The sequence below is a fragment of the Microtus ochrogaster genome, unplaced genomic scaffold (genome assembly GCF_000317375.1).
Source record: "Microtus ochrogaster isolate Prairie Vole_2 unplaced genomic scaffold, MicOch1.0 UNK113, whole genome shotgun sequence".
Taxonomy (NCBI): domain Eukaryota; kingdom Metazoa; phylum Chordata; class Mammalia; order Rodentia; family Cricetidae; genus Microtus; species Microtus ochrogaster.
The window spans coordinates 791,326-808,920 of NW_004949211.1; the positions used below are offsets into that span (position 1 = coordinate 791,326).

The 17,595-nt window shown below is 44.1% G+C and overlaps 1 protein-coding gene across 1 annotated transcript in view; it reads left to right on the plus strand.

Annotated features, from left to right (window-relative positions):
- Positions 1–17,595, plus strand: part of Sh3rf3 (SH3 domain containing ring finger 3) — a 263,936-nt gene that overhangs the window by 165,329 nt on the left and 81,012 nt on the right. The window contains exon 3 of the mRNA XM_013355309.2: positions 11,326–11,421. Within this exon, the coding sequence (XP_013210763.2) occupies positions 11,326–11,421 (96 nt within the window). The remainder of the gene's footprint in view (positions 1–11,325; positions 11,422–17,595) is intronic.

A 17,595-nucleotide genomic window follows, 5' to 3' on the forward strand; every position in this document is an offset into this window, starting at 1 on the left:
CAAGAAGACAATTTTAATATAAAAGCACACTCACACACCCGGAGTTCAGCGATCCACCGTACACCGGAAACAGGAAGGGCTCCAGTCCGCGCGTCCCAATTAATTAGTAAAAACATTCGCCCGAGGCTGTCCCGCCCCAAAAGGCGGGGTCTCTCTACAAACAAGGAGACCTTGTCTTCCGTTTCATGTAATATCACACCAAAAGCACCCACTGATAAAACTTCTGCAGCCTAATGATGAGGAGATCTTTATTATCACTGACTACCCATGCAATGGCATGGTACCAAAACTGGGTCACCTCCACTCCCGTCCCCTTTCTTTCCTCTCACATCTGCTAAGGATGGATGAATTGTGTTTTCACAATTACTGTTCAGATTATTTATAGTATTATAGTTATGAGACAGACATCCATTGGTTGTAGAGTTCTGTAGTTTGTTAGTTTCCATTGTCCGGTGGTTCTGAGTTATTCCTTTAAAGGCAGACTTGAGTTTAGAGTAGTGTTAGATTCTTAACAAATGGGAGCAGATACAGAGATTTCCTGTGTCTCACATGGCCCACCCCTAGCCCTGTGGGGGCACATTTTTACCATGCCTGAGCCTATCTTGGTGGTATCAACCAATGGCCATTGTTTATATGGAAACCTGTTTTTGGTATTGTACAGTCTTGATTTGGGAGCGAATGTAACACATGACCTCTTCTTCATACTCTTTCCACTGTCTTGAAATCTTTGTGCTCCACTGTTTTAATCCCTACCCCTTCCTTTGCAGCCACAGAGTTGTGATTGTCTCCATAGTGCGCTCTCTGTTTTATTGTGTAGCTATAATGATACTACACGCTTCCCTTTTACAGTGCTTAGAGATGTGCATTCATGTCTTTCTACAGCTTAACAGCTCCATTGTTTTTAAATTAAAATACATTCTTGGAGAATTTCATACATGTGTGCAAGGAAATAAGTCATATCCACTCCCCATTTTCTCCTCCTGAATTCTTCTGATGTAACCCCCTTTGAACTTGGTGTTCTCTTGTTTCCTTTATACTCCACTACATCCTGCTGGGGCTGCCCGCTGCCCACTGTACACATGAATGGAAGGACATCCACTGGAGCGAGAGCAGCCTACCAGTGGCTACGCCCCAAAGAAGAGGGATGTGTTCCCCCACAGCAGCTATCAGGGCCTCATGAATTACTCTTTACTCCCTGTTGGGTTTTGGCTGGCTTAATCTTGGGCAGGTAGCCACAGCTGTTGGGAGCTAGTGAGCGCAATAGCCAGGTCTTGACCAAAAGGCAGCATCCCCCTGCTGTCCTCTCCATCCTCCGACTTTGCCATCTGACGGTGTCATCTTCTGCCATGTTCCCTGCACCTTGGTGGAATGTTGTAGGGAGAGGCTGCTTGTTCGTCCTGGCCACCCGGCTAGTTTAGCCCTGAAATAACCACAAAGAAATTGTATTAATTAAAACACTGCTTGGCCCATTTGCTCTAGCCTCTTATTTGGCTCTTACATCTTGATTTAACCCATTTCTATTAATCTGTATATCACCATGTGGCAGTGGCTTACCAGGAAAGATTCAGCATGACTGACTCTGGCGGCACAATGGTAGCTCTCCCTCTGCTTTCTTCCTCCCAGCATTCAGTTCTGTCTTCCCGACTTACTTTAGTTCTGCCCTATCAACTAGGCCCAGGCAGTTTCTTTATTCATTAACCAATGAAAGTAACACACAGACAGAAGGATCTCCTACACCAGTGGAGGGGTGAGGGTTCATACAGGTGTGATATATGATTGTGTCATAGTTAGGGTTTCTATTGGTGCAATTAAACACCATAACCAAGAAGCAAGTTGGGGAGGAAAGGGTTTATTTGGCTTACACTTCCATATCACTGTTCATTATTGAAGGAAGTCAGGACAGGAATTCAAACAAAGCAGGAACTTGGAGTTGATCCATAGGTCATGGAGGGGGTGCTGCTTACTGGCTTGCTCCTCATGGCTTGTTCAGTCTGTTTTCATGTAGAACTCGGGCTCACCAGCCCAGGGGTGGTACCGCCCACCATGGACTGGGTCCTGCCCCATCAATCACTAATGAAGGAAAGGCCTTACAGCTGGATCTCATGGAGGCATTTTCTCAATTGAGATTCCCTCCTTTCAGATGACTCTAGCTTGTGTCAAGTTGGCCTAAGACTAGCCAAGCACGGTCTGAGAACCCACAACCATGTAGTCACTGAACTTTGACCACTTATGAATCTGTACATTGACTGCTGCCCACTGTAAAAAGAATCCACCCCTGTGTAAACCTTAATCTCCATCACCCCCCCTCTCTTCCTTCATATCACATGTTCTACTATGCCTTCCAAACGAAGTTGTTTTTTTTTTTTTTAAGTTGGGTTGAGAGAACACTAGTTTTCCGTATGGCTTTTCATTATACCCTTCAGGCTGAGCCTCTGGTTTATGCTATCCTCCTATCCTTCTCCTGCCTAAGCCTCCCCCAGTCCTAGTACTCTGTCTCTCCATTTCTTTTACCTGTGGTCTACTATCCCCACCCCTTAATGCAACACACACACACACACATAATACACACACAATATGCACACACATACATGCTCTCATAGTACACACTCCTACACACAGAGAATAACATCTTAGTTTCCTGGCTTCCACTTGTGTTCTATGTCAAACAAAACAGAATGTTTGAAGCTAGGTTCTGCGTATGAGAGAGAGCATGTGCCGTTTGTCTTTCGGCACCACCAGAAATTACCTGACTCAGATTCGTTTATTTTAGTGTCATCTGTTTTATTGTGAATTTCTTGATACTATTTCTATTTATATCTGAGTAATTTTCCATGTATCTTATGCTCTTTTCTTTCCCATTCGTAAGTTGGTGGACATTCAGGTTAATTCTGCTTCCTAACTATTGTAAACAGGCAATGAACATGACTATGAGAATATCTTTGTAGTAGGATATAACGTCCTTCAGATGGATATCCACGGGGGTAGGGCTGGATCATACAGCGATTCCATCCCTAGATTTTTGAGAAGCCTTTGATTGACTACCAAATCTCCCTCACTGAATTACACTCCAATCAACAGTGCATAGGGCTCCCCTTTCACCATATTCGTGCTAACATTGGTTGTTATTTCTATTTCTGTTGATGGCTATTCTGACTGGGGTGAAATAAAATCGTTTTCCTCTTCATTTCCCTGATGTTCAGGACTTTTACGGTGTTTCCCAGTTGGTCGATGTTCTTCTTTAGGGAACTCTGTTTGGTTCTGTTTGGTTCTGTATCTCATTATTAAATGGGTTATCTTCTTAATGTTTAGATTTTTTAATTCATTGTATGTTGTAGACATGAATCTTCTGTCAAAAGAATAGCTAGCAAGGCTTTTCTCCCATTCTGTCAACTGCCTTTTTATTCACTTGGTGGCTTCCTTTTCTGTATGGTAGCTTTTTCATTTGTCCCATTTGCTAATTGTTGGTCTAAATGCCTGTACTACCAGGTTTCTGTTCAGAATGTCCTTACCTGAACCAGTAAGTTGGAACATATTCCCTACTTTTTCCTTTACGAGATTCATGGTCTTGAGGTCTTTGATCCATTTGAGGTTGATTTTTTTTTTCTCTAGGGATGAATAAAGATTTAGTTTGATTTTTCTACATGTTTGTCTTAGGGTTTCTTTGCTGTGAAGAGACACCATGACCATGACAATTCTTACAAAGGAAAACATTTAATTGGGGCTGGCTTACAGTTTCAGAGGTTTAGTCCATTATCATTATGACAAGAAGCATGGCAGCCTGCAGGCAGACCATGGTGCTGGATCCAGGCAATAAAAAGTGAACTGTGTGCCACACTAGATGTATCTTGAGCCCACCCCCACAGTGATACACTTCTCTTACAAGGCCACACCTACTTTAGCAAAGCCATACCTCTTAATGGTGCTATTCCCTATGGGCATTCAAACTCATGAATCTATGGGGGCCATTCCTATTCAAACCACCACAGTGTTGAAATCGAGTTTTCTCAGCACCATTTGTTAAACACGCTGTGTTTTCTCCAATGTATTATTTTGGCCTCTTTGTCAAAAAACAGATAACTGTAGTTGTGTGAGTTTATATCTGAGTCCTCAGTTGTACTCCATGTATTTGTGATTAATGTTTGTGGCAGTACCAAATATACACTGTTTATATTACTATGTCTCTGTAGTATAATTTGAAATCCGGTACGGTGATATCTCTTACAATATCCTGTTCATTCTATGTTGCTTTGGCTATCCGTGGTCCTTTATGCCTCTTTATAATTCTTTGTATTTTTTCCCTGTCTTTGAAGAGTGGCTTTGAAATTTTGAGTAGGGTTGCATTATTTTTAGATTGCTTTTGGTAGAATGGCATTTTCCCAAGGTTAATTCCTCTGACCCATGATCATAGGTGGCCTTTCCATCTTACAATGGACTCCTCAGTTCTTTTATTCTGAGAGAATGTGTGTTAGAGTTTATTTATTTCTATTTTTCTTTTTCTTTTTTTGGCTTTTCAAGACAGCATTTATCTGTAGTTTTAGAGCCTGTTCAGGAACTTGCTCTGTAGACCAGGCTGGCCTTGAACTCACAGATATTCACCTGCCTTTGCCTCCCGAGTGCTGGGATTAAAAAGGTGTGCGCCACCACCTCCCAGTTTAATTATGGTTTCTGTTGCTGCAATGAAACTCAATATCCAAAAAACAAGTTGAAAAAGGAAAGGGTTTATTCAGCTAATACTTCCATATTGCTGTTCATCACTGAAGGAAGACAGGGCAGGATCCTGGAGGCAGGAGCTGATGCAGAGGCCATGGAGTGGTGATGCTTACTGGCCTTGCTCACATGACTTGCTCAGTCTACTGTTTTTTATAGAATCCAGACCACCACCAGTTTAGGAATGGAACCACCCACCATGGGCTGGACCTTCCTTCATTGATCACTAAGTGAGAAAACGCCTTACAGCTGGATCTCATGGAGAAGGCTCCTTCCTCTCTGATGACTCTAGCTTATGTCAAGTAGACATACAAAACCAGCCAATACAGTTTGTGTGTGTCTCCCTGTCTGTCTGTCTATGTATCTGTGTCTATGTGTCTATTGTGAATGTATTGTTTCCTTGATTTTTTTTCTCACTATGCTTGTTATTTGTATATAGGAAAGCGTGTTAATTAGATATCCTGCCACTATGCTGAAAGTGTTTATCAACTCTAAGGTGTTTTTCCTAGTATCTTTAGAGCATTTTATGTATAGGACTATATCCTTTGCAAAAAGGAATACTTTGACTTCATCTCTCCTTATTTATCCTTTATTTCTCTCTCATTGTCTAACTAAGACGTCATACACTTTACTGAGCGGAAATGAGAAGAGTTGATGCTCTGTCTGGCTCATGAGCTTGGTGGGATTATTTTGAGGTTTTCTCTATTTAGTGTGATGCTCCTAGTGTTTGTCATACAGCCTTTATTTATGGTGAGGCATGCTCCCTCCATTCCTAGCCTCTCTGTGACTGGTATCCTGAAGGAATGATGAATTATTTTTCAAAGGCCTTTGCATTTTCTGTTGAGATAATTGTGTGCGTTTTACCTTTTATTCCATTTATGTGATTAATTATATTCATTGATTAGTATATGTTGATCCACTTTTGCATTACTGATATACAGCCAACTTGGTCATGATTAATAATCTTTTTGATGTGATCTTGAATTCAGGTTTTTTTTTGCAAATTTTTATTGAATTTTTTCATTTCTGTTCATCAGGGATATCCATCTGTAATTAACCTCTATCACATTCTCTTTCTCTCTTTCTCTCTCTCTCTCACACACATTCTGCTTTTATTTCTTGCATGCTTTTGCAAAGTCAACTATTATTCCTTTTACTTTTTAGTTTTTGTTATAAATAAATACCCTAAGCTTTCTGAATTCTTTTATCTTTTATTCTCAATAGTGTGAAATTATGTGCTGATGTAGTTTTGTGGCACGTATCTTGCTTTGTTTTGTGTCTGACATTAAGCTGAGAAACTCTCACTTATTAATACCTCCGATATCTTCCTTCTGGTCATCTCATTGTTGGTATATTAGTCATTCCAAAGTTCATGGATGTTCTTTTCTTTTTCTTCCGTTCACTCTTTGTATTCATGCTTTGGGAGTTTTTATTGGCAATTTAATCAAGCTCAGAGATTCTCATCCACATCCCTTTAGGAGCCTACCAGAGGTAGTCTTCATTCCTCCCCCTTTAGTTTCCACAGTTAGCATTTCTTCTTGGGCTACTTTGACGGCTCTTTCTGTGTTTATACTGCCCATCTGTTCTCGCATGCTGTCTGCTTTGTCCATGCGACTCCCAGCATCTTAATAACAATTGCTGTAAATTCCCAGTCTGTTCGTTCCCATCAGTTGCCATCTCTGGATCCTGGTCTGGTGCTTCCTTTTTTTGTTTGATTTTTGTTTTGATTTTAGTTGTCTTTTAATATGCCTTGACATTTTCTCACAATAGATAGCCATATTGGGCTACATAAGAAGAGCGACTGTAAATAGCCTAAGTGGTGTGGGGCCAAGAGAAGAGGCAGGCTGTGAGATGCAGTCTAGAGTTCTCTGACTGGGGCTGAGCCTTGATGAGCCTGACACTCTGACTGTGATGTTTGTGCACTGCCCAGCCCCTTCTTTCCCATTAGTTGGGCCAAGATGTCAAGAAGGAAGTAGAAAAAGCTAGAAATAGGTCTACTGTATAATTCATCTATCCCTGTCTTGGGCATATGCCCAAAGAACTTTATATCCTACTACAGAGATAACCTGTTCATCCATGTTTGTCACTGTTCTATTTATAGTAGCTGGGAAGTAGAAACAGCCTAGATGCCCATTGACTGATAAGAGATGAATAATTTCATTATCCATTCAAGAAAAATGAATTTAAAATTCATAGATTAATGAATAGAGATGGAAATAATCATGATGAGGGAGGCATCCTAGACCCAGTAAGACAAATGTCATATGGCTTTTCAATCTTCATATATGTGTGTGTCCTTTGGAATCCCTATTGAGTTTAGGAAGCTAGTAAGGAGCCATGCAAAGGGAAAGTAGATAAATACAATGGCATCAAGAGTAAAGAGGGAGTAATAGAACAGGAAGAGCTAAATGGGGTGGGAATGGGAGGGTAGGGTAAAGGAGAGAATAAGAGAATAGCTAACAGCAAAACCCTTTAAAAACATCATATGGAAATCTACTGTAGAAGCCTCCTAAAATATATCCATACACATATATAAAAGAAGTTATGTTATAATGGGGTAACAACACCCCTACCAGACACTGCAGGCTAACAAATAGAAATCATGGTGCCATAAATGGGTTACCTCTCAGGAGTTTTTGGTTTCCAGGGTCCCATAAACCCCCAAATCTTATAGGCTACTGCTAATGTTCTTGGTTACCCCAGAATGTGACTGTAAGACTCCATTGCTGAAGCTACAGAACATGTAAAAATCAAGCTGTTCCTTGCCTGGCAGCTTTGTCCCTGCTGGATACCCTTCACAGCCCTGGAAGGTGCTATGCACATGGTTAGCGGAGCAAAGTAGCCATCCATCCATGAGCCCGACAACCTGAATTTGATTCCTTATGGTGGAAAGAGAGAGCCAAGTCCAGCAAGTTGTCTTCCGACCTCTGTATGCATGCATATATGCACGCATGCACGTGCACACATGCGCGCGCACACTCATGATAGATAGATAGATAGATAGATAGATAGATAGATAGATAGATAGATAGATAGGAAGAAAATGGTAAAATTGTATTGTATTTCTGGAACAATGACTTAGCAATTAAGAGCACTGGCTACCTTGTAGAGGTCCCAAAGTCAATTCCCGCACCCATATGGTAGCTCACAACCATCTATAACTCCAGTTCTGGGGGACGTGTCACCCTTCTTTGGCCTCTGTGAATGCCAGGCAAGTACATACACAGACATTTTTGTAGACAAGTCACAAAATAAAATAATTTTTGAAAGAAAAATTAAATTCTACCTGTGATTTCTGATCAGGTCTAACATCTCCAAATGGGTGGGATGGCAAATTGCTTTTCTTCTCTTGTCAATTCCCTGGTTCCTGACCCAGCTCTATTTTTGCTTTAAAATCTTTCTATTTTGTTCCCTCCATAATTTTAAGTTATAAAGCAGAGGTGTAAAGCTTTTCCTCTTACTCCACAAATGCTTCTCCGGTTATTATTATTATTTTCTTTGGTTTGTGTCTTTTCTTTAACATTAGAGATTTGGTCTTCTGGCAAATTTTCATTAGCATATTTAATGATACCTTCCCCAGCTCATATTTAAATATTTGTTCATATTTTATTTGTAGATATTTGGTTTTTCCTAACATGTCTTTAAATACTATAAAATTAATTTGTCAAATATGTAAAGTTTTTAATGGTTTGCCAAATGAATCCCATTTTCTGATTATTGCCAGTATATGGAAATTCAGTATTTTTTGAGTCTGTTTTAAAATTTCAGGTTTTCTCAAATTCTTATTCTAATTTCAGATGTTGTTGCTTTTTAGCTAATGATGTATTTTTCTTTCTGGTGCTTATACCTCTTACTGTTCTTTATTTCTTTGGCTCTGAATTTAAGAATGCATTAGATGACAGTGTAGATATTTTGATTTTTCTCTTTCTATTGAAATTAACATATTTTTTACTTATTTTTGTTTGTTTCTTAAGAGAATATCTCATTTGTAATACAAACTACCCTTTATATACTGGTAGCCCAAGATAGCCTTGAACTCCTGATTCTCCTGCCTCCACGTTTTCATTGCTAGGGTTGTAAACACGCTCCAGCACACTTAGGTCTCCTAGCCGTTCATTTGCTTATTTTTGTTTCATGTTCAGAGAAGTAGGTTTCACTGAGGCAGCCTTTCGCCCATGTGTCAGGGCTCTTCCTTGTCACTCAGCACTGCTTCCCCAACCTCGCCCCTCTGCCTCTCCATGCCCCCCTTCCTCCAATTGCTCCTCTGTTTCCACAGTGTGTATTTGGCCACCCTCTTTTCCCCTCACCCCGTTCCGCAAGACTTCACTCTTGTCTCTTGCGGTCCTCTTCTCTCACATTGTCTGCCTGTGTGTCAGGTTAAGACTGGCTTCTGCATGTAGAAGACCACGCGTCTGTGTTTCCCCTTTCATCTGCGGGTGGATGCCTAGGTTGTTATGATCAAGCGGCAGTCAATGCGGATGTGCAAGACCCTCTGACACTGGGTGGACTTACAGTCCTCTGGGCGCGTGCCCAGGGGTAGGTGGCTGCCTGGCATGGTAGTTCTGTTTTTGTTTTCGGAGGGACCTTCACGTTAATTTCCATAGTGGCTATAATAGGGTTTATGTTCCTACCAGCACTGACTGATGACTAATAACTCTTTCCCCACATCCTACCCAGCATTTGCTACCGTTTGATTTCTTAATGATATCCATCTGACTGGGGTGAGGCAGACTCCCAGCAGTTAGCATTACATTCTCCATGATGGCCAAGGATAACATTTTGTTATTGTTTCTTTAAATATTCATTGGCCCTTTGTATTCCTTTTTTGTAATCTGACTGTTCCATTCATACATATATTTATAACTGATCACATGAGTTGGTGTTTGGGGTTGTAATTTTTTGAATTCTTATAGAATCTAGATACTAGTTCCCTGTTGGATGTATAGTTGGCCAAAGTTTTCTACCATTCAGTAGGTTGTCTCTTCACTACAGAATTTTTATTTCGTATAATCCTCTCTATCAATTCTCATTTCCTGCTTCTATAGCCTTTTCATCAAGTCCTTGCTTGTGCCTGCTTCTGAAAGTGTGTCTCTACGTTTTCCTCCAGCAGTTTCAGGGTTAGCGAGTGTCGACTTTCACTCTGCATTTATCCAGCCAGTTTCTTCTAGCCCCGCTTGTTTCCCCATCCCCGTTGGAAGACTGACCCTTAGGACAGACAGGATGAGCGGTGACTGTGGCGAGCTTAATCTCCTTGTGGTCACGTGAGGAGGGTGTACTAAGGGAATGAACAAGTCCTCGATGCAGGGCCCAAGCCTCACTTGCTCATCTGAGTCCTCTGGAGTTGTGACTCCCTTACCTTTGATGGCCACCTGAAAGTGTGCACTCCCTCAAGCACGACAGCCCCTAGGGCAGCATCTTCTCCAGTATCTCCTGATGCCGACCTGACATGCCCTTCCTCTGACCTGGAGGGATGCTACAGATCTTGTCACTCTGCTTCACTTGCAGTAGATAGGCTTCCCAAGAAGGCAGGCAGAATAGTGAGTGTCATTCCATCGAGCTCCATTGGCCCCCAGCTGCTAGCACATTATGGTTCCTGTTGGGCCATCTGGTCTTGGAGCAAATACCCAAAGAGAAAGGCTGTTGACGTTTTGATGGGAAAAGTTGGGCAAGATATGCTTGTAGTGGGGTTCCAAGATATTCCTTGGCTACTAAAAGAAAGATGGACCCAAGAGAGTGTGGGTCGTGGGCAGGTGCAGATAGTCATGCTCTCTTGTGAAACATCAGTCCTCCTCTACATCCTGGGGCAGCCCGTGTGCTAGAAGCTGATGCACAATCATCTCTCACCCTAAACTCATCACTTTCCCACGTGTGCATCTCCCCATGCCCTCTGTCCCGCCTGCCTAGGGCTCCAGGTGCCTGTGAATGTGTTTTGAACATCTGCTTTCTTACCAACAGCCTGTGTCCCACCTTCCTCCCTGAGACACCCACCTCCCTCCTGAGACACACACTTCCCTCCTGAGATGCCCACCTCCCTCCTGAGATGCCCACCTCCCACCCACCTCCCTCAGTCATCATCTCCGTCTGTTTCCATGTTTTCACTGTACACACACACTTGTGTCTGATATGCCAAGGGATGCAAAAGAATACAGAGTATCATATACTTACAATTCTAAGTATAGTTGAACTGAGTTATTCCTTTTTATTTTCTTTCCTTTCTTTCTTTCCTTCCTTTCTTTCTGATGGAGCCAAAAACTTAAAACACTTTATACTGGAATTCTATATTGAATGGCTGAATTTATCCTTCGTTGAAGCATTTTTATTTCGTTCAGTTAATATTAAGAGCATTCATTTGAAAACACTATGTGGTAAATTGTTAGGCTTTTCATTTGGGGAATATTTGCAGTAATGAACCAATGGAGGGACAGAGGGTCAGAGTGGGGGGAGGGGCGAAGAAGTAAGCTTGTGACTGAAGTGGAAGGAAGGTTTTTGTCTTACACGTGAAAGCCTGAACCTGTGATATGTTCTCCTTAGACTGTCTCTTTGCCTCAGTTGCTCCGTTCTAACTGTCTTCTTGTTTCCTTTCCACTGTGCACACATGGCGGGCTCTGCGCACCTCAGGATGAAGTTTTAACTGTGATCCGGAGAGTGGATGATAACTGGGCTGAAGGCATGCTGGGAGACAAGGTCGGGATTTTCCCACTCTTGTACGTGGAGGTAAGCTCACTAACACACCTGTTGTTTGGTTCCCCAGAATGCGGGGCCCTGGCCTGGGGGAGCCCCTTCCTGAGGTAGAGGGAGATTCCTCCCCTCCCCAAGCGTGTAATGCCTGCGGCTTCCTGGAGGCTTCTTCTAAACTGCCCCAGTGTATGAGGATTCTCTGACCACTTTCAGAGGTTCCTCCCAGACTGGATGCTGTCTCCTCACTGCATAGACATGTCTTAATCATTATGAGAAACACAGGGTCTCCTGGGCAGCCATTTCATCTGGGACCTGATACATGGTACAGCAGCTGCAGGTTTGAGGGCAAGCATCTGGCTAGAATCCTGCCAGCTCACCAAGGAACTCATGTCTGGCCTCACTGTCCTGTCTACGTGGATACATACAATCATACTGAGCCCTTGTTGGGCCGTAAATGAAAGATGGCGTATACCACAAGCTGCACTGTGTTCTCCATCTGTGGCTGGCTCTCACCTGGGCTTGCCAAACAATCACAATGAGACAAAGGTTGCAGATGTGGTCAGAGCCAGCCTGACCTTTGCTCCTGAGCAGCCCTACTCTGAGAAGACTGACCCTTCCCCCCATAGCTCCTTCTGCTCCGTAGAACTGAATGCCTCTCCACTCTCTCGTAATCCTCACACGTTAGCTGTCCCAGGCTCGCCTCTGTCCACAATACGCTTGCCCAAGACTTTTCCTCATGGCCTTCCCAGCTTCTTTACTGCTGCCCCAGCACTATCCATGACCCCAGGTCCCAGCACCGCCACTGTATCTTTTCCCCCTAGCAGTGGTCTGTGGGTCATACCCCTTTGGGGGATGGAAAGACCCTTTTACAGGGATCACCTAAGACCATCAGAAAACAGATATTTACCTTATGATTCATAATAGTAGCAAAATTACAGTTATGAAGTAGCAATGAGAATAATTTTATGGTTGGGGGTCACCACAGAATGAGGAACTGTATTTAAGGGTCACAGCGTTAGGAAGGTTGAGGACTACTGCTGTAAACCTTTCATTGGCCATCACCACACTGAGACCAAGGGCACCTTCTCAGTTATTGCATGACAGCTGGGTAACGCGCATTTGCTGGAATGTAGAAAGGAGGAGCCTGTGTTCCTCACCATCACAGGAATGATGGAGACCCAGGGGTTGGTACAAGAATTAGGCCCAACATTCAAAAAGGCCTTCTTTCCAGGTCCGTATTCCAGGAAAGAGTAGAATAGTGTCATTATTTTGGTATTTTAACTTGTGCTTGTGTTAATAGAAGTAAAATGAGCAGTCTAAGAGTGTCCCTCCTAAGAGTGTCCCTCCTCCCTCAACCAAGAGGTCAAGGATGGATTGAATGAGCCACAGGATTGCTTTTGAAGGACTCTATCCCTACCCTGTAGCATGGTCATCCACCTGCTACACCTGAAGATCTCCATCCAACACAGTCCCTTTTCACAAGGCTCCAAAAGATTGTGGTCAGAGTCAGCCCTCAGCCCAGCTCTCAGCTAGCTAAGGCAACTTAAGGACATCGTAGGCTTCTGACATGGACCCCTCTGGGCACATCTCCCATTCTTCACCTCTGCCAGTGACCAACCTTGTCACCTTTATGAGACACAGCAACTCATGTCTTCCAGAAGCTGGAGGTCTAGAACACCCAGGGTGCATTTTTTTCACTGCTGTACTCTAGGTGGTGTGAGAGACTGAGGAGGAGAACAGTTCCAGGCAGTGGTGGCATCCTCATCCCAGAATGGATAGGAGCTTGTGGGAGCAGGTTGGATTATGCCAGACCCAAGCCCTTGATCTGATGCAGCTATATCTGGGGCTTAAACAAAACTTGTATGGTGTGTGGGAAACTTTTGGTACTATTTATAGATTCTGAAAAGAAAATAATGGTAGCAAAACTAAAATCCTGATTAAGCTAAATAGATGTAATCAGTCCCAAAGTAAATGTTACTAATGGCAACTGTCTCCTGTGTGACGGTCCCTAGCATCAGCTCTAGAATGCATTGCCAGGCGTTTGTTGAACCTCATTCAGCTGCCTGAATTGGTTTGGGTTCATCCTCTCATGCAGCTCAGTAGCTCATTACTTCATCGACTATGAAGAGGGGAAGTTATTTTGAACCCCTGTCTCTAAACATAGTGTTACCACGGAGAGAAAGCAGAGTTCTGCAGCTGTGATTCTGGGCATGGCCGGTGGTGCTGTGGCACTCTGCTGTTTGCTAGCTCCTGGTACTTGTTTCTGTCTTTCGTCTTGCTGATTCCCAGTCCCCTGACTGGGCAGGTGAACGTTTTCAGGGAGGAAGCTCAAGAGAGGTTGTATGTGAGTCAAGTTTCTCTGAAGAGATGGTGACAATCATGTACTAAAGGACATGTTAAGGAAGTTGGCTCATGCGGTTATGGAGGCTGAGGAGTCAGACAACAAACCACCCACAAGCTGGAGCCCTGAGATGCATGTGGCTCAGTCCAAGTGCAAGGGTCTTAGCAGAGACACAGATGGAAGGTCTCTTGGCCTCAGGCAGAAGGCCTGAGAATTGGGAGACGGTTGTTCCAGTGGAAACTCAACCGCGAGGAACAACTGCTGACCGTTTTTGAACAAGTCTTTTCCAGGAAATTCAGTATGTTCTTAGAAACTCGTTGTAAGATCACACATTGTCTGAAACCCTTTATCCTCACCCGCTACCCTTCCCTGAGGGCTTCTGACTTCAACCACAGCCAGGGGATAAGTGAAGCTCCAAGTCACAGCTCCCGAGGTTTGAACCTCCTCAACCCCCAGGCAGACCCTGCCCACTGATGCTACCCCCAGGCCTTGCACCTAGACCGACTTTGCACACTGTAAGTTCCTCCAGGAAACTCAAGACTGGAGAGCCGGATGCTAATGCAGGATCTTCCTAACTCTTCACAGGAGAGACACTGATCCTGGACAGATGACACATGTACTCAGCCTTAGCTAAAGAGAAGTTTGCGCTGGGCAGTGGTGGCGCACGCCTTTAATCCCAGCACTTGGGAGGCAGAGGCAGGCGGATCTCTGTGAGTTCGAGACCAGCCTGGTCTACAAGAGCTAGTGCCAGGACAGGCTCCAAAGCCACAGAAAAGAGAGAGAGAGAGAGAGAGAGAGAGAGAGAGAGAGAGAGAGAGAGAGAGAGAGAGAGAGAGAGAGAGAGAGAGAGAGAGAGAGAGAGAGAGAGAGAAGTTTGCATGGACGTAGATAGAACAGTATTGCTAGTATCTCTTTGATGATCATTTTGGGCATTAGAAAAATGGATCAGGAAGACGGGTGTGAACATCCCCATTGGCAGGACACGGCATTTGGTTCAACAACAGTATGTTCCCTCAATCTGCAAGCCAGTGTGTAACTCTGTAGTTGCTGAGGGAAAGATTTTGTTCTAGATCTGGAAAAAGGAAAGAAAAGGCTTGTGCAAGTTTTCTTCAAGAGACCAGACACAGCGGAAGAGTATGTGGGCTGGGCTCAGCTGAGCAGACTGCCTTTGGGAAACTCGCGTGCCTACCACGCATTTAACACTGCAAGCCGCTCCCGACCTCTCACTTCCTAAGGTGTTTCGGGTCATCTCCGAGACTTTCCTCTGTTCTAGCTGCAAACAAACTCACCTGTCATAGGATCCCAGAACAGCCCTGGATGGCACGTTATGTCCCCATGGGCCTGGTGAGGCGCACCTGCCTCACAGGAGCGAGCTCTGGCTCTTTCACTTTCTTACCAGGACAGGTCATTCACAGGGACAGGAATAAAAGCAATTAACGCTCAAGAAGGTGAAGATGGAGTTATTTTTACACTTAACTCGAGCCCCTCGGCTGGATGCTAGCTGTCTGATGGCCTCTTCCTGCAGAGGGACACTGGCTCAGAGTTGTCCTCCTTAGGCCATGCTGAGCCACCTGCCTGCCTTAGCGCCTTCCGTGACTATAGACAAGGGGCCTTGGCTCAGCTCCCCTCAGCCTGGTACACTTGCTTGTCCATTCTTCATTTTGATCTTTCCTATAAAAGGGGTCCAGGCTGGTGACTCACAAGCCAGCAAACCTCACAGTCTTCAAAGCTCTATAGTCTTAGCCTTAAAAAGCCCAGTGCAGTGAAAGGCATCTGGCTCGTGAAAGGCGTCTAGCTCCCACAAGTACCTAGGTTAGCTTGTCACCTCCCTTCCAAGCCCAGGGGTGTTTCCTCAGTCCTCATCCTTCTGAACTTTTCATAACAACAAACACACATGCGCGCTCACACCTTTCCCTCTTGAAGCCACGTTCCGTAGCCACATGACTTTCAACCCACCCCCCGTAACTCTTCGATATCTACCCCATTCTGGCTCATCTCTTTACTACACGGAGTTCAGGTGTTCTTGGAGGCCTTCCTTGAATGCCATTCCCTATCCTGTCTACACACACTCTCCATCTAACCATAAAACAGCACAGGATAATGTTCTCCAGTTGAGAGGTCATGGGCTGGCCCCTCGCAGGCACCTCAGCTGGGTTAGGTACCCACGCATAGCTGCCGTCAGCATCCTGACGAGGAGTCACTTCGTGGCTGGACTATAAACCCTACAATGACTAGGCTGCAAACAGGCCCTTTCTACTTTGCTGTCGGCCCATGCTAATTTTCTCCCAGAATTACAGCGTGAGACTACCTCCCCAGGGAACGAGTCTTTACTTGGAGAAGGGCCCAGAGAGCATCCTCCCCATTTTAAAAAGCAAATATCACTTTATGTTTAGGGTAAGCAACATCTTATAAGACGCTTATGCAGTTAAGTGGTTACTATGGTATAATAAGTGAGCCCAGCCATTAGCACACACAGCCGCTCATTTTCCTATTGGCAAGGACAGCTGCAGTTTTCTCCTGCTACAGAAATCCTTAGTGTGATTCTACAGCTGTTATCAACCACCGTGCCCCCGTTACACCCCAGCTCTTTAACTTGTTCATGCCACCATCTACTCCTTCATGTCTTTTGACACATTGCCTCCTCCACACCTTGGTAGTCATTGCTTTATTCTCTATGTATTTGATTCCTTTTCAGAGTCCATATCGTGAATAAGGTCGTTTGCCTCTTTTCTTTGTACATCTGACTCATTTAACCAAGCATCATGTTCTCGCGGTCCATCCATAGCGCCGCAGACTTAAAGATGTTGAGACCACATCCCTGCAGTCTTGGCACTCAGGGGATGAGGCCTCAAATACTTAAAGGCCTTGCGATTGAGGCCAGTCTGGGCAGCATAGTGAGATTATGCTACACAAACAAACTTGAAAAATAAAGGAATTTCTCAGATTCTACCTAGCAGGGGCAGAGATAGGTCCTGGCTATAGAGGTGGGAACCGTTTTTTTCCAGCAGAGATGTGGTACTGAGGCTGCCATACTCTTAGGGCAGGGCTGGCAGAGGTAACAGTTTTCAGACATGGTGTAGAGAGCGTGTAGCTATGCAGAAGTCCTCTGGCACCTTCACAGCGACAACAGAGCGTCTCCCTGCCGAGGTCAGGGAAGGCTTTAGTTCAGGAGTGGGGTGCCTGATTTTATAGCAGGAACCAAGCATTGACTGCAACCTCAGAGTTGCTCCCCTGGTCCCCCACGGTTGCAATACTTGCCAAGGGATTTTTACCAAGATTTATACCCCTGCCAGTAGGGTAAAATACCTCATATGTTACCTTTGGTACTAATTATTGTTTTGCAAAGATTGTACATAAGTTCATGGTGATCCTGGCACTTAAAAGATTTAACAGAAGTGCTCGAATATGCATGTGCACTTTGGAAGAATTTCTATAGCTCCTCCCTTCAACCAGTTATGGCAAAATGAGAAACAACTGAGTGTAGCTTCTTCTTATTCCTGCTGAAATCACTCACATCCCCTCTCTCCTGCTCTTTGGTCTTTCAAGTCCTTCAAAGTTAGAGTAATGAAGGGCTCTACTTTGAAGCTATTGAAAACTATCTTCCCAAAGGGAAGCCAAAGCCAACGTTTGGCTAATCACCACATTTTCTAGATATCTTCTTTTCCGTGGTTTTCCTTTCTTTTTCAAATATAACATTTTTACTAATCATTTGTTAGTTACATTCATGCGTACAAAAGATTTTGATCATATCCACCCTCCATTCATCCTCATAACTCCTCAATGATCTACCCCAAGTTGCCCCCACACAACTTCATGTGCTAGCGCTCTCTCTCTCCTCTCTCTCTCTCTCTCTCTCTCTCTCTCTCTCT